Source organism: Suricata suricatta, chromosome 2 (genome assembly GCF_006229205.1).
Source record: "Suricata suricatta isolate VVHF042 chromosome 2, meerkat_22Aug2017_6uvM2_HiC, whole genome shotgun sequence".
NCBI lineage: Eukaryota > Metazoa > Chordata > Mammalia > Carnivora > Herpestidae > Suricata > Suricata suricatta.
Window position 1 is genome coordinate 108896892 of NC_043701.1, and position 20538 is coordinate 108917429.

At 39.4% G+C, this 20538-nt stretch overlaps 1 protein-coding gene across 8 annotated transcripts in view; it reads right to left on the minus strand.

Moving 5' to 3' along the window:
* LYST (lysosomal trafficking regulator) overlaps nt 1-20538 on the minus strand; it is a 177799-nt gene that overhangs the window by 40692 nt on the left and 116569 nt on the right. For 6 of the 8 annotated variants that reach the window (XR_003905486.1, XR_003905482.1, XR_003905483.1 and 3 more), the window contains 9 exons: nt 18812-18988; nt 17932-18008; nt 17598-17786; nt 15113-15258; nt 14928-15024; nt 13656-13717; nt 11402-11457; nt 7050-7202; nt 3609-3853 (listed from right to left, as the gene is read on the minus strand). Coding sequence is in view for 5 of the 8 variants with exons in the window: in XM_029931602.1 (XP_029787462.1) it covers nt 3609-3853; nt 7050-7202; nt 11402-11457; nt 13656-13717; nt 14928-15024; nt 15113-15258; nt 17598-17786; nt 17932-18008; nt 18812-18988 (1202 nt within the window). In the remaining 3 variants the exon portion in view is untranslated. Of the gene's footprint in view, nt 1-3608; nt 3854-5645; nt 5805-7049; nt 7203-11401; nt 11458-13655; nt 13718-14927; nt 15025-15112; nt 15259-17597; nt 17787-17931; nt 18009-18811; nt 18989-20538 lie in introns of those variants that run through there. The other 2 variants (XM_029931612.1, XM_029931608.1) reach the window with 2 other exon arrangements.

Consider the following 20538-nt stretch of genomic DNA (forward strand, 5'->3'; position numbering starts at 1 on the left):
AATCAGCTGATGTCAGATGGAATTTTTCTAAACGGATCCATGCCAGTACTGGGGATTCCTGACTTGTGAGTGATGGAGGCAAGAAGAGCTGCCCCTCCTCCTCTCCCCACTTCCTCTGCTTCCTCCAGAGTCACAACCGACACTGCCCAGAGCAGCAGGTTCCTGCCCTGAAGTTCCTGTGCCCATTTTCCAGACCTACACTTGTTAGGCAGTGAAGACGAAAGGGCCGTTTGGATGGGAAATATGATCGTGAGGAGATGTTATTTGATGATTAGACTAGTTACTGAAAATTGAAGAAACAACACTTAAGAAAATCTTTTAAGTGGGCTCCATGCCAAATGTGGGACTTGAACTCATGACCCCAAGATGTAGAGTCACATGCTCAACTGAGCCAGCCAGGCACCCCAAAATGACACCTGTGTAAAATGACCAAGTGGAGATTTGGAGTGTGAGTCGCGAAATAAGTATTTTGCTATCCAATTCAGAGCCAGGGACTGGTGTGCCGGTTCCCAGCGGAGAGCATGTCTGCACGCGTATAGACATGTCAGTGCTGGTGCTCACGCAGCATCAGGGAGGCGGGAGCACTCTGCGATGAAGCCTCACTTCTACAAGCCACAGGGTCAAGGTGCATCCCTGCGTGGTGCTGGAAAGACCAAGAGGGAAAGGTCCATCCAGGAAGAGCGGGCTCCCTGGCCTGGGAGCCAGCTGGGTGGCAGGGAGGCAGCCACCTGGAGTCTCCACGTCGGGCTCCGTGACCACATCAGCCTCAGGATGTGCCCGGGTTTCAGGAAGTCAACCCGAGTCTGCTTAGCCGGATATTAACGCATCTATTTTGGGGGATGATTATTTCCTAGGGATATTGAAATCTGTGGTACTAAACACTAATTTTACTTTTGACAACTTTCTCACCCTAAAACAAATTGTTAAAAAGTAAAAGTTTTATAGAATAGATGCAAATTCACATCGCAAAACAGGAGAAATCATGTTTACGATCCAGGCATGCAGCTTTTTCTAAATACTGTAAATACAATTTTTTTGGTAGCACATGTAAAACTTACTGTTGTGGTTGAAAAATTAGAAATTACTGATGAGCAGACAGAATAATCCCAAAATCAGCAATAAAACTATCACTCACAGGTAAACCCTTTGGTATATACCTTTCCAGATGTTTTTTGGGTTATCTGTAGATGTATACTCATATTTAGAATAAAAATAACACCTTTCCCCACCTATATTACATATTTCTAAAATACCACTTTTAATGGCAGCAACATAAAACAGTTGACACAAACCTAGTGTGGGGCATTTAGGTTGTTTCTAAGTTTTGGCTACTTAAAAAATGATGTAAGGACTACCCATCCACATGGATAAATGTTTGCATGTAGGGCCAGGACCACCGGCAATGAACCAGACAGTTCTTGCCCTCGTGAAACTTACTTCCAGTGGGAATCTTTCTGGTAAAATACACATTTTTAAGAATTCCTAAGAAAAAAGCTCCAGAAGTTAAATTGATAAAACAGAGTATGCACATTTGAAGAGTTCTTTGGCTATATACTATCAAATTGCCTTCCAGAAAGATTGGATCTATTTATACCAGTAGTGTGTAAAATGTCTAAATGTCCATCAGGAGTGTATAAAAATGTTTGGAAAATAAATAACAGGCTACTTGCTATTTTTTCAATTGACAAAGATATAAAACTGAATAATTTCCTGAAAACTATCTTAACTAGGACTACTTTTCAGTAGTTATATTTAAAATATTCTAGTATACCAAGTAGAGTATTTAGAGTCAATTTTTCTTTAAATTACATAAAAGAATTTTTTTCTTAAAATGAAATCACCAGAATATTTCCCTATCGACAAGGGCTACTTGGTTACTCTAAAATGTAATCCATTCAGGAAAGCAGGATAAATGCTTAAATCTTTTGCTTTATTTATTTAAAAAAATTTTTTGAAGCTTATTTATTTTTCTTAGTAATCTCTACCCACAATGTGAGGCTCGAACTCACAACCCTGAGATCAAGAGTCACATGCTCCTCTAAGCCAACCAGCTGCTCCTTAACTCTTTTGCTTTGTTTGACAAATTTTAAAAGTAAGAAATTGGTGCCCGTACCTAGGCCCAATGGTAACCAGTAAGCTTGTTTGGGGGGCCTTTAAAAAGTATCATTACTAACTTAAGTGTTCTTTTAGTTTAAATGTGTCTTAATGGATCGTAGTCATTATTCTCTCTGATGGTCAGATTGTCCTGTCTTTGGCAGTGAGATCCACTTATGGTTGGCTCCTGATTCCTTTATTTATTTTTTTTTGATTGTGGTAGAAAATGCACAATACAAAATTTACAGTCCTAACAATCCTCAAGATACAGTTCAGTAGTGTTGATATTTACATTGTTATCAGATGTCTAAAACTTTTTCATCTTGCAAAACTCTACCCCCACTGAAAACTCCCCACCTCCCCATGCCCCGTTCAACCCTGACCGTGGCAACCACTAATCCACTGTCTGCTTCTGAGTGTGTCAACCTTGGATAACTCACAGAAGTTGAATCATACAATATTTGTTGTAGCAAGTGACAGGACCTCTCTCCTTCAGGCTCAATGGCATTCTACTGTGTATGTTTACCACATTTCCCCCATCCATCTATGCACAGATAGACACTTGGGTTGTCTCCCCTACTTGGCTGTTGTGAATAATGGTGCAATGAACTCGGGTATGCAAATATGGCTCCCAAGTTCTTCTGACAAGGTTGCATTAGTTTCCTTGTTTTCTGACACAACAAATATCCCACGCTCACCTTGTATGTCTTCTAAAAAATGAAGAAGAAACGAGAGAATTGGAAATCACCACTTGTAACCCCAACTGAAATAAATGACTCCAGAAATAATCAGCAATGACAAAAACCTGTCATTGGAATGGAATGGAAGCCTGTTCAATAGAAGTTCAATGGAAGTCTGAACCACTGGGTCAATCTAAGAATCATTCCAGTGGGAAATCGTGTCTCCTGGCACAGGGCAATGTGAAGTTCACACCACCACCTATAAAGGATTCTTGCCAAAAAAAAGGTATCTTGTATCCTATAAGACAAATAACCTGTTTTGGTTTTTTTTTTTTTCAACAAATCAATGTTAGGAAAAAAGAAACAAAAATACATACAAGAAAACAAAGGCTTATTCTAGACCTTAAGTCTTTAGAGACGGAGCAACCAAAGGTGACATAAACAAATCAACTACAAAAAGACATCTTCCGTATATTGGGGGACACAGGAAAATGGACTGGGAATTGCATGACGCCATGAAATGACTGTTAGTTTTCTTAGATATGGTAATGGCACTATAACTTAACAAGTAAGAAAACATTCTCTGTTTTCTTAAGAGATGTGTACTAAAGAACAGGAGCAACATGACAAGATGTCTGTGATTTGTCTTAAAAAGAAAAAAAGAGATGATACAAATTTGGTAAAAATCTTCATGACTGTCAAGTTGTGGTGATGGACAGATGGAGTTCACTGTATATTCATTCTACATTGGTGCATGGTTGAAAATTCACGTAGGACTTTAATGAAATAAAGACAGCATACGACGAAGCTAAAGGTGATGATGTGCTGAGTTACCTGTACGCTGACGGATCGCTGAGGTCAAGGGTCTCGCTAACATAGTCAGCAAGTATAAAGGGGAACACTGGATACTGCATGAGATCGTTGAAGGATCGGCCAGCGTGTTTATTTAAGTGAGTCAAATACTCAAAGTTCGTAATTTGTCCAGTATACCATAAATTTGTCAGCGCGCTGATGTTGCCATATTCCAGGAGATTAGGGAGGTTATTCATTAGTACACTGTGGTACACATCATCACGGACCTGCAAGGTGGAGGAAACAAGGCAGATTTTCTTTTAGGCTATTGGCACTTTCTCCAAAGATTACGCACGTCACTCATCTCAAGCCCACCCAAAAAATACTTGTTGGCCAATTAACATCAACTGGTGGAGAACTGAGATTCAACTCTGGATCTTCCTCCAAAGGCTGGGCTCTTCACCATTATGTTTTGCTGCCGGAGAAATGAGTTAATATGAAGGTAAGAAAAAGTTTGTATAGAAAAATCACTTATATATAGATCCTGAAAAAAAATCAATAAAGGATAAAGAACCTTCATCTGAATACATGTAACATGATGTCATAGAAAGAGCATGGTCTTCTTTTACTTTTTTTAAATGTTTATTTAATTTTGAGAGAGAGAGAGAGCGCGCACACACATATACACACACACGAGTGGAGGAGGGGCAGAGAGAGAGAGAGAGAGAGAGAGGGAGACACAGGATCCACAGCAGGCTCCAGGCTCTGAGCTGTCAGCACAGAGCTCTATGAGGGGTGAACCCATGAACCCTATGAGATCATGACCTGAGCTGGAGTCAGATGCTGAGCCCCAGGGGCCCCAAGAGCCCGGTCTTCTTAACGAGACACACAGGGCCCAATTTCCAGCTTAAAGCCTTTGTGCTACAGTTACCACGTCTGCAATCCAAGAAAAATAATATTTATCTTATGTCAATGAAATAAAACATCCTATGTGAAATAGGATATTTGATTTTCACTACTGATTGAAAACTAATATATAAACTTTTTCTTTTCTTAGAGATTACAAAACTTGTCACCAGAAAAGGTAATCTGACTTTTTCTAAGGTAATGAAATGATGATTTGTAATAAATGGTAAAAAAAAAAAAAATAGACAAGCTAGGTCTTTACTAAAACCAAATTTAAAATATCCATCTTAAATGTGCATACATTTCAGGCCACAGACGTAGCTAACCAGAGACAGAAGCAGAGTGAGTGAGGAGAACGAGAAAATGTAGCTATGGTTCCTAGACAGGCAAGTTGGCAGAGTACTGAAGAATCTACACCTCGAATCTCTTTCACAACAATGTGAATGCACTGAACACTTAAAATGGTTAACACGGTCATTTTACTTTACATATTTTTTAACACAAATAGAAAAAAGAATAGGTTCAAGGGAAAACAAAAACCCTAACCCTGTAGTTTAAATCCGAAGACTGCCAACTTGTAAAGCTAAGGTGGACAGGAGGGAATTGCTGACAGATGGTGAGCCGAGCTCCGCAAGGAAAAGGACGCATTCACTCATATGACAAATATTTATCAAGCGCCCACATACCCATGTGTTCAAGTTGCTGGAGTCACAGCACTTAACACAGTGCTTACACTTTTTTTGGAGAGACATGTTGGATGTTATTAAGTTCTACAAAGAAAAGCAGAGCACAGAAAAGGAGACTTGGGGGTAGGAGTGACAGACAGGTTACTATTTTATGAAGAGAGTAGTCAGGGAAGGTCTCTCTGATAAGGAGACATTTGATCGTGGAACCTGAAAAAGTGAGCGAGTGGATCATGTGGATTTCAAAAAGGAAAAACATTCCTGGCAGCATTCCAGGGATTAGTAAGGGCAAAGGCCCTGAGGCATCAGTGTGCCTGGTCAAGGAAAATTCAGTTACTGTCCATAGATAGAAAAGAAGCTGAGTTAGATAACAAGATGCCAGATCACTCAGCACCTCATTCAGCTATTACAAGGACCTTGGCATTAACCAAGGGATTAACAGGAAGGGATAGGAGGGTTTTGAGCAGGGGGATGGCATGATCTCACATACCTTAGACAAGATGATGATGGCGGCTCAGAGCAGGATGGTAGGTGGCGGCGTTAAGTGGTCAGATTCTGGGCGGATTTTGAGGGGAGAGTCAGCAGGACTGATGAAGTAGGTGTGAGGCACGAAAGAATAAGAGTCTAGGATAATCTGAAAATATTGGGCCTGGGCAATCAGAAAGACTGAGAGTTGTCATCTACTGAAATGAGGAAAACTGCAGAGAGATTTTGAGGTGTGGAGATCAGAAGTTCGGTTCTGTATACATTTGATCTGCTGAGACCAGGCACGTTCGGGGCAGTATGGCCGTGGACTGCATACCTGACACCTGAGATGCCAGTCTGACTTCCAGGCGGAGATGCCAAGGCGAGAGCTGAAGTATTTGAGTGTGCATCCCGAGCATTCCCACATTCCCAGGAGATGTTCGGGCCGTGGTACAAATTTGGAAGTTGTTACAATATGGGGAATATTTAAAGTCACAAGAGTGGATGGGAAGAGAGAGGTCTGCGGCAGGAGCCCTGAGACACTTGCAGAAGCGTCTACAAAGAAGACTGAGAAGGAAGGCCCTTAAGCCAGAAGAAAAGCTGAGGGAAAGTGATGACCCAAAAACGTAGTGGGAGGGTTATTGTTTTTAAGAGAGAAAAAACAATCATCAGCATCAAATGCTGCATCCTGAAAGCTGGGAGCCAGGAGCCTGTTTGGATTCTGGATCTCCTTCTCTCTGCCCTTCTCCCTCCCATTTGTTCTCTCTCGTTCTCTCTCTCTTTCTCAAAAATATTGAAATAAAAATTTTTTAAAATGCTGCTGATAGATCAAGTAAAATGTAGACTAAGAAATATGACCATAGGGGTCAGTGGCATGGAGGTCACTTGTAACCCCGACCAGAGAAGTTATAGGTGAGGTAGCAAGAAGAAAATCTGACTGGAGCATTTCCAGATCATGATAAAGTCTGACGCTCAACCAACTGAGCCACCCAAGTGCTCCTGACTGGAGCATTTTTCAAAGAGAACTAGAAGCAATATGTCCACACAGCTTTTTCCAGAAGGTTTCTATACAGGTCAGCAGACAAGTAGCAGCTGGAGCGATGTGGGGGTTCAGAAAGGGTTTGTAAACAAGAGAATCTACTCTCAAGTTTAAATTACTCTTCTCAGGCTGTTACCCATTCATTTACTTTTACAGATAGTCATTTTGGAGAATGCGAACTTAATACAGTTTTGAAGGACAAAAATAATTCTAATATAGCCAAGGGCTCACTGTAATTGGGACTAAGAAATAAGGCAATTTTTATTTGCTGTCAGAAACAGGGAATCGAAGTTTAAATAAATTAAACCTTCATAAGATCAGTATGAATCTAGTTGCACTGGTCCCATGGCAATTTTGAAACTGAGTATCTGTTCATAAGGCCCAATTTACCTTGGTGTTATCAAACGCTAACAGAAGGGTCCTGCCGTTTGTTAAAAAGATTTCTACGGCGTTGTCTCGCAACTGCCACCAACGCTTGTGAACTTCTTTAATTTCTTCATATGTCCAGGAAAATGATGCTGGTTCCAACTCTCCCTGAAGGCTCTGAGACAAAGGAAAGAAATGAAACTGTTTTCTTGACATGAAATTTAAATGATTGTTGCAATTTTAGATTTTTAAAAATCTCAAAATGAAGTAAAATGTCTTCCTCTTGTGGCAAGATGGCAGGGAAGATTCCCTGAGCCACCCCTACCGACCCGCCCACCACAGAACACTTCAAAATGCTGGACAGAAGTTAAGGAATTAATATATGGACTTTATTTTTGTTGGGCAGTTTGGGGTTTGCAGAAAACTGAGCAGAGAGTGTAGAGCCCCCATGTATTCCTGGCCCATGCTCAGAATTCCCCTGTGATTAGCGTCTCCCATTAGTGTGCTTAGCCTGGTGCCTTTGTAATAACTAACTACTGAATACATTATTCTTAACTCAGCTCCTCAGTTTGCATTAGGGTTCGGGCTTGGTGTGATGGTCCCGTGGGTTTTGACTAATGTTTACTGCAACGCACCCACTGTTACAGGATCAAAGTTCCCCTGTGCCCGCCTCACTCACCTGCTCCTACCCCCAAGCTCCTGGCAGTCACTGATCTCTTTACCGTCTCAGTTTTCCCTTCCCAGAACGTCACATGGTTAGAATCATACAACATGCAGTCTTTTCAGACAGCCTTCTTTATTTTTTTTAAAATTTTTTTAATGTTTTATTTATTTTTGATACAGAGAGAGACAGAGCATGAGAGGGGGAAGGGCAGAGAGAGAAGGAGACGGAGAACTGGAAGCAGGCTCCAGGCTCTGAGCTAGCTGTCAGCACAGAGCTTGACGTGGGGCTCGAACCCACAGACGTGAGATCTGACCTGAGCTGAAGTCAGAGGCTTAACCGACTGAGCCACCCAAGCGCCCCCAGACAGCCTTCTTTAAAGCTGAGTTTGCATGAAGTAAGGGAAGGTGAAATCCCCAGGAGCCAAAAATAGCAAGAAACTTGAAAACCAGTAGTGAGGCAGAAGTGACACTGTGGCAGGCTGGCTGTGTGTGTCCACGTGTCCATGCATGTACACCAGGCCCCAGGTTTAGAAACTGAGGGACTTAGGTTAACACCCACTTGAAGAAAGATGAGGCTTGGGAGTTCTCTAGATTAGAGTGCAGAAGTGAAAGTACATCAGAAATCTAAAACCACTAAGGGACATTTTCCCTATCACAGACAAACACCCGTGTCCGTCAACAGAGGAATAAGCAGGAGCTTGTCTCTTTTGGCCTGGGGTCTGGGGAATAGAAAATAGGTCTCTTCCTGAAAATTCACAACTGTGGGTCAGCCTTCCCTCACGTGGGTCTGGGTTAAAATGAAACTATGTGCATGGCCTGGGCACTCCCCAGCTGTGACACACAGTCCCTATGCCTCTGAACCTTCCAGGGAAGGCAGAGCACTCTCCTGCAAATTCAGCCACACTGACTGAGCTCCCAGATGAGTCCGCACCAAATACTACGTCCCACTCCTGTGCAATCAGCAGAAGGAAGGAAGGAAGAGGTAAGTGACCACCAGAGGCTGGATCTCCCTGACAGCATTTGTCCTAGCCTCCTTCAACAGATCTCTACATTTTGGGATAAACGGTTAGGGGCCATAGGTCCCATACATTTTTTTTAATGTTTATTTATTTATTTTTGAGAGACAGAGAGAGACAGAATACGAGCGGGTGAGGTGCAGAGAGACAGGGAGTATCCGAAGCAGGCTCCAACTCTGAGCTGTCAGCACAGAGCCCAACGTGGGGCTTGAACTCATGAGCTGTGAGATCTTGACCTGAGCCCAAGTCGGCTGCCCAACCAGCTGAGCCACCCAGGCCCCCTCATAGGTCCCATACTTTTTACCATCACTGGGCCCTTCTCACAGTACAAAATGAAGAAAACTTTTAAAACAAGTTGTCTAAACCTTTTATAAATTGCAGTTGAATATGAGAATTATGTTACTCAATGCTTTTAATAGAAAACTGATGGCAAAAGTTCCTACCGAAGATTAAAACTAGTTAGGATTTATCTCATCAAATTAATCTGGATTCGAGGTTGGTTTTTTTTGTGTTTTCCATTTTGGAAAACTGCACTGACTTGCCCTGTTGTGTTGGAACAGGGGCCCAGAGTGAAAGTCAGAAGGCGATTGTAACGAGTACGTTATCTCTTCATCCTTCTAAAACCTTATTTGAAATTTTTAAAACTTGAATTGCTCTGTTGTATCTGTGTTATACTATTGTGCTAGGTCTCAACTGACATCTAGAAGTAGGGGTAGTAAATAATGTACCAGTGAAATTAAACACTTAAAAAATTTTTTTTGAATATTTATTTTTGAGAGAGAGGGAGAGAGACAGAGTATGAGCAGGGGCGCGGCAGAGAGAGAGGGAGACACAGAATCAGAAGCAGGTTCCAGGCTCTGAGCTGTCAGCACAGACCCTGATGCAGGGCTCGAACTCACGAACCATGAGATCATGACCTGAGCTGAAGTTGGACATTTAACCGACTGAGGCACCCAGGCGCCCTAAAATTAAACACTTTAATGAAAATGTAATATTCTCATATATAAAACCGAATTCCTTCTTATTGTGCCTCAACATTTGTTCATTCATTCAGTTCAGCAGATGTTAATTAAGCATCTATGAGCAGGGTGCTCTGCTAAGTGCTCTGCATGAAACACATCTATGTAAGATGAAAAGGTGGGTACAAGATACTTGTACAAACATTTAAAAGGCAAGACAGTAAGGGCGCTCAGTTGGTTAAGTGCTGACTTTGGCTCACGTCCAGTTTGCGAGTTTGAGCCCCGTGCCGGGCTCTGTGCTGACAGCTCCGAGCCTGAAGCCTGCTTCACATTCTGTGTCTCTCTCTCTCTGCCCCTTCCCTGCCTGTGCTCTTTCTCTCAAAAATAAATAAATAAACATTAAAAAAATATATTAAATAAAATGCAAGACAGCAAATGCCACATAAAAGTAGGAACAAATGCTACAAGAGCAGAGGAAAGAAGGATCTTTCAAACAATTAAAAAACAAGAGTATTTTTAGGAGAGTTTTAAAGGGGGGGGAAATGTCATCTTTTGGATCCAGAAAAATGTTGGCTCATACATCAACTATTAAATTTCTTGGTTGCTAAAAAGAGACATACTGAGAAATATGTGACCATAGTTTTATGAGCTGGGATAAATGCTGTGGCAATTGCTACATGAATCACACCGAAGAATGCCTTCTCAATTTGGGGGCTAGAGTCAATATTTTCATGACTTTTTCATATTAACTGTTTTACAGCAAAATTCTATGTTTTAGCTCATTAATTTTTTTGAAATCAAATATGTATTCACTATTAAACCACATGTAATCTTATTTAGTATATCTTTAGGAATTCCTGGTTTTAAAAATTTCCTGAAACAAAAATATCTTATTTCCCTTACTACAGGGATCTCAAAACAATATTTTAATGGCATACAAGCTAATTCAGTTGGATAAAAGGCTGTGCTATACAAAACATGTGAATTAAGAGTCATTTCTGTAATTTTCTGATTAATATCAGTACTTCCAGTAGAAGCAGAATAAAAATTATGATACTAAGGTATGTGACTATCAGGATTACTTAAGTTATTCAATTATACACATTTTCCTTTCTTTGTGAAGGTAAATGTACTTGACAGTGAATTGGGAGTTGTAGGAAGTCGTTTTCTGTTGCTACTGAGGATAGTGACACAAGGAATAAATTAAATACATAAAATAACAAGAGCATTTTATTTTTTTCATTTTTCATTATCTTAAATATTATCTTAAATATTTTTTAAGGTTTTTATTTTAATTTCAGTTCATTAACATACAGTGTTATCTATAGTTTTAGGCATACGATATAGTAATTCAACTGTCCCACACAGCCCCTGTGCTTATCACAAGTGCGCTCCTGAATCCCCATCGCCTGTTTCACCCATCCCCCCACCCACCTCCCCTCTGGTGACCATCAGTTTGTTCTCTAAAGTTAAGCGTCTGTTTCTTGGTTTCTCTCTCTCTCTCTCTCATTCCCCCCCCAATGCTTATCTGTTTTAACAGGGAGCACTTTAGAATTTGACTTACAATACTAAAGTATCTTTAACAGAAGAAGTTTGGAATTAAGACCAATCTACACACAGAGTGACAATACATGAACTCTCATAGTTCTACTAGCTCACTGTTTACATTACAAACGAATTTATACATTTTGGGAATTTCTCTAGGTTTATGTAGGTACAAACTTAAGCCTCTACTCACCGAACTTTCAACTGTATCAGAAGCATTATCTTCCACAAAATACATTCCACATTTACCTATAGAAAGTAACGGGATATGAGTTTAGAACCGTGTATGTGCACTATTATAATTTATGATTATAAATATGACCTCTGGAGTCAACTGGCCTGAATTTAAATCCCGGCACCCAGAAACAGTTCCTGTCACTCAGTAAATTTGTTTTTTTTAATGTTTGTTTATTTTTGAGAGAAAGAGACAGAGCATGAGCAGGGGAGGGGCAGAGAGGGGACACAGAATCTGAAGCAGGCTCCAGGCTCTGAGCTGTCAGCACAGAGCTCGATGTGGGGCTCAAACTCATGAACCGTGAGATTATGACCTGAGCCGAAGTCAGGTGTTTAACTGACTGACCAGGTGCCTGTCAATGATATTTTTTAATGACATCCATGAGATTTTGGGCAAGTTGTTTAACTTCTTTGTGTCTTAATTTCCTTATTTATAAAAAAGGGGGTATGAGTGCTTGGGTGGCTCAGTTAAGCATCTGACTCTTGATTTTGGCTCAGGTCATGATCCTATAGTGGGGATATCGAGCCGTGGGTCCGGTTCTGTGCTGATGGTATGGAGCCTGCTTGGGATTCTCTCTCTCCCTCTTCTTTGCCCCTTCCTTGCTCGAGCTCATGCACACACACACACACACACACACACACACACACATGCTTGCTCACTCTCAAAAACAAAACAAAACAACAACAAAAAAAACAAAAACAAAAACAAACCTAAAAAAATTTTTAAAAGAGGGGTGGAGGGAAAGGATTTTATTTTATAGGGCTAATGTGGGAATTAAATTAGAATGTATGTAAAATGCTTACAACTAGTGTTTGGCACTCAGTGTTAAAACATGTTGGTCATTTATTATTAGTACTTTTCTTATATTACTAACATATTAATTTGTTTTACTTTCTCGCACTTTAACTGAAGTCAACCTGTAAACAAATTTTCTAGCAAAAGAGGAATCCTTAATTATTTTTCTTTAAACACTCAATATGCAGAATAGACCTAAAAAGACAGCCCCCCGTCTTCTCTGCTTTATAGGCTGGCTGTGTTACCATGCATCCCTACACCCCGAATCTAAACGGGAGGAATTTCTCTGGGGCTCTGCACCGTGTGCAGGTCACCCCTGGGCACCGAGCACTGCTGGTTCAGAGACGAGAACCACTCCGTCCTCATGACCATGGGACTCAGTCCTCGCAAGCTTGAAGCTCTGCATCTTGAGCCTTGGAGACTGTAGCTGTGGTCTACGACTGTCAAATTTGAGGGTGCATCAGAACTGCTGGCGGGCTCACCAAAATGCAGATTGCTGAGGAGCCAGAGAGTTTCCAATCAACAGGTGTGGGTTGGGCCCCAAGAATGTGCACTTCTAAGAAGTTCTCGTGTGATGCTGATGTTCCTGACGTGGACACCAGGCTTTAAGAACAACTGGCCTGTAGCATACAAGTTGGTTCTTTAAGGGAACAGAGACCGAGTGGTGCGACTTTATCCCTTCATATCTTGAGGAAAGGATTTCACACTCAGGGTAATTATACAGATATCCATGGATTGGCAACCTTGGCCTTTCTCTCAGAAGTACAATAGGGAATCTAGGGGTGCCTGGGTGGCTCAGTTGGTTAGGCCTCCGACTTCAGCTCAGGTCATGATCTCATAGTCTGTGGGTTCGAGCCCCGTGTCAGGCTCTGTGCTGACAGCTCAGAGCCTGGAGCCTGCTTCAGATTCTGTGTCTCCCTCTCTCTCTGACCCTCCCCTGCTCACACTGTCTCTCTCTGTCTCTCAAAAATAAATAAAAAACATAAAAAAAATTTTAAATAGGGAACCTAAATTATGAACTGTCTCAAGGTGGATATATTTCTAATGCACAGGCTATCTGTTAAAACAGGAGGAATGTGTGTTTACCAACAATTCTTTGCTTTAAAAATCAAAATTGATATATAGTAAAAGTAAAAAAAGTAAAAGTAAAAAAAATTTTAAATACAAAAAGGTTTTGTATTAAATACAAAAATGTATACTTATGAAATAAGTCAACTTTATAAAAAGTAAAATGCTATTCATGTGCTTTTTAGAAAATAAGATTGCCACTTCCTCACACTTGTGAGGCATATAACGTTAGGGCAAACTACTGATGTGATGTTAGAGTTTACCTGATTTAATGGCATTCATCACACAATGCTTCCGATTGTCTAAGAATAAAATAAGGCAGGGCAACTATGTGTAAAATGTGACTTACCCAATAACAGTTCACCAGCTGTCTCTCTAGATGGTGCAACACTGATACATCTTCGATTCACTCTGTCAAAACATACATAAAATTACTATGATTAAATGTTTTGACCAATTTTAGAGAGTATATAAGCTTTCTTTATCTAGTTAAAGATTTCAGCCCAGCACACTGGAGTTTCTGAAGCATGAGCTGTGTTGTGTAAACCCACATGAAAATATCAACTCATATTTTAACATTCTAGTAGAGGAGAAAATCAAATTGTTAGAGAAGACTCATAATTCCTGTGCCAGTATACAGAATACAGGCATTCAGTTTTTTAGAAGAAATTGTAATATTTTATATTTTCTAGCAATTACGCAAACATTGGGTCACGCCTCTGACATTGCAAACATGTCAGAATTGAAGTATTCTAGGAAAACTGGGATTTAGACAAAGGAAAGTTCTCCTCTGTAGTCAAGGAACTCACCTTCTTTGAGTCTCAGGTTTTCATCTACTAAATGGGCAGAGTAATTATCATTATTAACATAACGATAATCCATCATTTACATATGCTGCTCCATTGAGTACTCAACAATACCCCCGGTTCTTCGGTTCTTCGGAGGTCATTCCCTGCCTCACGTGACAGACACAGACAGGGACACAGGAAGGCTAAGTAACTTGCCCAGGATCAGACAGCTAGTAAGAGGAGAAACTAAAATTTGGACCTTTAGTCACTACATTAGATTGCGTCACGCTAAAACCAGAGGCAGCACTACCCATTTCACAGAGATGTTAGGACGCATCAATGACCAAGAAACACGCGTGCAGATAAGAGCCAGAGCACGGTGCCTGAAGCCCAGTGAGGCCTCGCCATCGAGAATGTCCTTTCCTTTTGGATTTTAGCCATTCGACTGTGTCCTCTCTTGAGCCATATTTAGGGTCTTTCCTAAAACCACAGCAATTATCTAAAACAAATATTACACAAATACAATAATAAACTATTTTTTAATTTTTAAAAAATGTTTTATTTATTTTTGAGAGAGAGGGAGAGACACCAGAGTGTGAGTGGGGGAGGAGCAGAAAGAGAGAGGGAGACACAGAATCTGAAGCAGGCTCCAGGCTCTGAGCTGTCAGCACAGAGCCCGATGTGGGCCTTGAACCCACAAACTGTGAGATCTTGACCTGAGCCAAAGTCGGATGCTTAATCGACTAAGCCACCCAGGCGCCTCTACAATAAACTACTACAGTCTGATTAACTCCTTCAACAAAAAAGAGAACAACTTATGGATTCACACTTACCTTATAGACTCACTTGCAGCTTTGTCTTTTACAGTCGAAGAGAAAGAAGAGTGAGTTTTATCTTCAAATAGGAAAGAGAGTGGTGGTTTGACCACATCTGTTAAGGAAAGAAGTAGATACTATCTTTATCCAATGACCACAGTTTCGTGCTACATTTGCATGCTGAGTCAAGAAGCCATCGGTACCTTCTGATTTCTGTCTATCCCGAAGGAGATACTTATTTGGAATAGTTAAATAACACCTCTGTAACCGTCTCCTCTCTCGATTTGGTCCTTCTGTTGGATCCAGTTGCCAGGAAGTTGGATAGTAGAGAGGGTCATACCAGGCTGCCCTGCAAGGGGAAATAAAAGAATGTTTTGAGTGGTGATCTATAGTACTTAGAGCTTTAAATAAATTCATTACAGAAATTAAATAACCAAAAGTGATCTATTCAGTTAAAAACCCCAACTGCTCATGTAATTAGGCTAATAGACAAGAAAATAAGATGAAAAGTAAATGCCCTTCTGTCCTGAACCCCTTCCCCACCTGGAGACACGCTCTGCCACCAGTTTCTCGTTCCTGATAAATTTTTAAAAAGTTATACCCTGATGCTCCGAATGCTTTAGCAACATGTATGATTCAGCAGTACACTGGACTTAATATGGCTAGATAAGGAAAAAATCCATTTCCAAGTTCAGTTTCTAGAGTTCCCTTTTTGCCTACTATCTAATAAATAAGTTGGTTCATTTTTGTAGCACAAGCCATATTTTTTAGATGTTTAAAAATAAGTTGATATTTTATTTCAATTTTTAAAAATAGTTTATTTTGAGAGAGTGCACATGGGTGTGTATGGGGGGGGGGCGCAGAAAGAGAGACAGAGAGAGGCAGGGGGAGAGGGGGAATTCTAAGCAGGCTCCACACTGCCAGTGCAGAGCCTGACGTGGGGCATGATCTCATGAACTATGAGATCATGACCTGAGCCAAAATCAAGAGTTGGATGCTTAACCAACTGAGCTACCTAGTTGCCCCAAAGTAAGTTAATATTTTAAATGAAAGAATAGAGAACCTCACTGAATATACTTTTAGAAATAGATAAGAGGGAAAAAAAATCACCCTTAATCCTACCTCCCTAATCCTACCACTTACTGGTAGAAATTATTTTCTTTCAATTTTTAAAATTGCAGTTATAATTATTACATATATACATTTCTATATCCTTTCTTCTTTCACCGGGCATATTTTAATCTTTATTATCACCATTGAAAATGGCTGACTAACGCAGTGAGTGGGTGCATCATAACGTACTTAGCAATTTTACCATTATTAGATATTTAAGTTGCTTCCAGTTCATTCACTAGCATAAATAATGTAGAGATGAAAGCCTTTACATTTACTGCCTTTATATATTTTAAATATTTTCCTTAGTATGGAATCACCAAAATAGGAAAACTGGAGCTAGAAATAAAATGTTTTTAGGATTCCTGATACATGCTGTCAAAGCACACAGTGGCACCAAAGTTCTGTCCGTGGCCTATGATACACATTTCTTCCTGCTGTGGGGATTAGCACCTAAAAAGAACTTGTGACAGAAAAGGCAAAATATGGCTTGTACCACATTTTATGGTAATATGGTAATGTTTAAAGGTTTTAAATGTTTAATCAAATTGGCCTCTGGCCATACGGACTATTTTCCTGTTTGTTAATTCTATTTGTCTTATGTAGAAAAGTGTAATCACGTCTTTTGCTCAAACGTTTTGGATCTTACATTTTACCTTTAAGTTGGCATGAATTTTTAAAACCATAAAAACATTAGCTCTTTGGGGGCACCTGGGTGGCTCTCTCAGTTAAGCGTCCGACTTCAGCTCAGATCATGATCTCACAGCTTGTGGGTTTCGAGCCCTACATCTCTCTCTCTGCCTCTTCTGTGTGCTCTCTCTCTCTCTCTCTCAAAATAAATAAACTTTTTTAAAAAGTTAAAAAATTAACTCTTTGATTTGCTGAAAATAAACTTTCATGGTTTGTTGCTGTTGTTATAGTTGTTAAATACACTGGAAAAAATGAAAGCTCAATTCTACTTATTTCTTCTTGGTAGTTTCTTCTACTGTGTTTGAGCTTAAAAAGTTATCCCCCTGTCAGAGGTGATAAATGCCCTATTTTCTTCCACTTCATAAACTTTATGAGTTTCTTTTGTTTACCTGGAATTTCTTTTAGTCTATAATGTTTAGTCCATTTTAGCACCCCTAAGTCATGCTAATCAGTTACCTTAGCCAAATTCAGAGAATACCTTAACTTTCCTCTTTTCATTATCTATGATGCATCTTTTAAATTTTATTATTAAAGCCTTACCTAGGAAAATATCTATTTCCCAACTATCCTGTTTCGGTGATTTCTCTATTCTTCTGCACAGGTTATATTTTAAAATTAAAGTCAACATACAGATTTTATTATCTGGAAGAACTAATGCCTCTCTTTCTCATTATTTCCACCCTCCCCCTTGTCCCTAAGAATTAAAAAAGAAAAAGATTCTTACAGTATTATATAGAGATTTCATTATTTCATGATGAAATAAATTACAAGCGATTAAACAAAAAATATTTTTAAGTAATGAAATAATGTTATGGATCTTTATTCTGAAGTGAAAATAGCATTTAACACTAATATGTAAAACAAGGCAGCTCCCACTTTGCTCACCTATCATGGGTCAGCTGTTGAATGAGCTCCTGCCAGTGTCTGCTGGCACTCAGATCGACTTTGTACATGCCCCTGATGTGCTGGATCACCTTCTTTCTCTCCATGCCTTGGGACAGAGACACTGCCTGGGTGACATCTGCAGCGATCTTAGATATGTCCTTTGACTTTGAATCCAGACGCTGAAAAAGACTAAATAAACAAGCAAGACTGCTTGTAAATGGAGTCCAAGGGGGACGTTAAATAAATACAGAGGCATCACACATGAAAACTAAAAGTACTTGTGAAATCTAGTGGATTCAGAAAGGCATGACTTAAAGAACACATAAAATCCTACCTTTGTTGGTTATTGTTAACTGTTTTCTGCCAGGTGGCTTTATTTACACTTTCTTCAGTTTCATATTTCTTTTGTTCCTAAAAGATTTGGATAATAATAGGTAATATAAAACTAATTATTATCATTTAACACTGGCACAAAGACCAACAAACTAATCTCATTTATTTTATTTTTAATATTTTTGAATGTTTATTTGTTTTTGAGAAAGCACTATGGGGGGAAGGGCAGAGAGACAGACAGACAGACAGACACACACACACACACACACACACAGAATCCAAAGCAGGCTCCAGGCTCTGAGCTGTCAGCACAGAGTCTTATGCAGGGCTCGAACCCACAAACTGTGAGATCATGACCTGAGCCAAAGTCAGATGCCAAACGGATTGAGCCACCCAGGCGCCTCTCAACAAACTAATTGTAAAACCAAGCCAACAAAGGAAAAAATACCGTCCCCAGGAGATCAGAATATTAAAATACAATAGCCACAAAAATAATGTTAGAATTTCCTTTTGTTTCTACACAATTTGGGGCATAGACATTAGAGTAGTAGAGTTAAATGGACTGCCAGACCTAACGCTCAGGTGCTTGGTTCCTTATTTTGTTTCAAGGCTGAGGCTTCAACTTGCTTGTCCCTATACAACTCTTTCCTTCACCGAAAGCTACTGATAAGGGATTAGGATGACAGGATAAAACACTCCTTGCAATAGCCTATTTATTCTCTCATGATAAAAAAGAGATGTAAAAAAAAACCAAACACAAAAACTTATCATTTCAATAAAGTTCTTCATCAATGATATTTATAATAAAAAATATTTCCTTCTTTAATTACATTCAGTGGGTTCTCCTAAGAAAAATGTGCCTTATGACTTCACTGACTCACCTCTTTGATCATTTTGATAAGGTCTGCTTTTGTCGCCGCACTGGGAGGGGTGGACTTGTGACCACACAGCTTTAGAGCACTCATTAGCAATTCTGCGGTGTCTAGTTCTTCCTCAGTCAATTCATCTTGGTGATTATGTATCAACTCTGACAAATACAAAATTAACTTGGCTCCATGCTTTAAAAAAAAGAAACACTTCTTTAGTCATAAAGAATTTTTGTTTCTCACATTTAAATTGTTTAGCTGTGATTAAGTTAAGTTAAATTAAGTTAAATTAGATTTATTTGGTGGGATTGGGTCTGAATAAAGAAGCTGCAAGAGACATTTCGGGGACAACTGAAAAAGTTTGGTTATGCATTGGAAATATGATGCATATTTACATTAGGGTATAAGCTAGTTTCATTAGGTATGACAATGTTACGGTTATGTAAGAAAATGTCTTTTGAAAAAGATTTCTATACTTTACTTTAAAATACTGCAAAACAGAGATAATGTCAATATGATAAAAATACTAACAACTGTTAAATCTAGGTGATGGCTGTATGTTAATACTCCCGATACCATTCTCTATTTATTTTTCTTATGATATTTGAAAATTTACACTGTAAAAGGTAAAAGAAAAAAGAAAGAAAAAGAAAAGAAGGAAAGTTAAGAAAAGAAAAACAAGCAAGTAAGCTTTTGGGGAAAATTTCTGGAGAGGATTTGTTAAAGGAATATAGGATACAAGCTTGGGATAAAGGAAAATATTTCTTAGTTCTCATAGAAGAAATGAACTGGAAGGGAAGCTTTCCTTTGAAGCTTCAAGTAAGAGAATTATGCTTATTTATTTTTCTCCTTTGATTTCTGCTTGGTAGAATAGAAGTTGGTGAAACTTCCAGAACAAAGCCCGTTTTTGGACTAGCTTATAAGTACTCATTACTCCCTAGGGAGCACAAAAGGGAAAAACTCTAGAGCCAGTGAGACCTTGGCACTCAGTGGTCTGTGCATGTCCAGAGAAGGGTTGGTTTAGGCCAGTCCTAGGAACTGCCCTGTAACCAAAATGGGAATGTCACTTAAGGCAATGACGACTGTCTTTCGTAGAGTAAACCTACCCCTATTTTAAGTGGCCTCCATGGCACAGATCTTCCACCTCCTTGTTACGTGGACACTATGTATTATTTCAACACTAATTATGCCGACAAATGAAACATGCAGAACTTCACTTTTTACAAATTTGCACTGATACAAATACCACTACATTTGGCTTTATGACATTTTAAACTGTGGACAGAATTAAATGTTAACAAATGAATTTGAGAACTCTTACATTTTGGGTTATATTTAAATTAACACACTGAATCACATCGTGTCATTTCCCAAAAAGCATAAGATGAACACATGTGATGGTGGAAACAACAAAGCTCATTTTAATGCAACATTTTAAATTAGTTGGGAGACAGCTGCTACCTGACCAAAAGAGGAAAAAGAACAGACACTCTGTGAGTAAAAGTCCTGAAGAGCTGCCAAATAAAGAGAAGTAGTAAATGGCTAGATGACATTCATATATGTGTCTTAAAGGTAATGCTCTTGATGTAATCTAAAAATACCTTAGTTCAATATTCAGTGACATTCTCAAACCACCTTGAAAAACTATAAAAAATGTTTTTATTCATCCTGAATATCCAAAAAACTATATAATTTTCTTAGACACGATATTTCTAGAATCTCATCCTAACACCTGATCAATA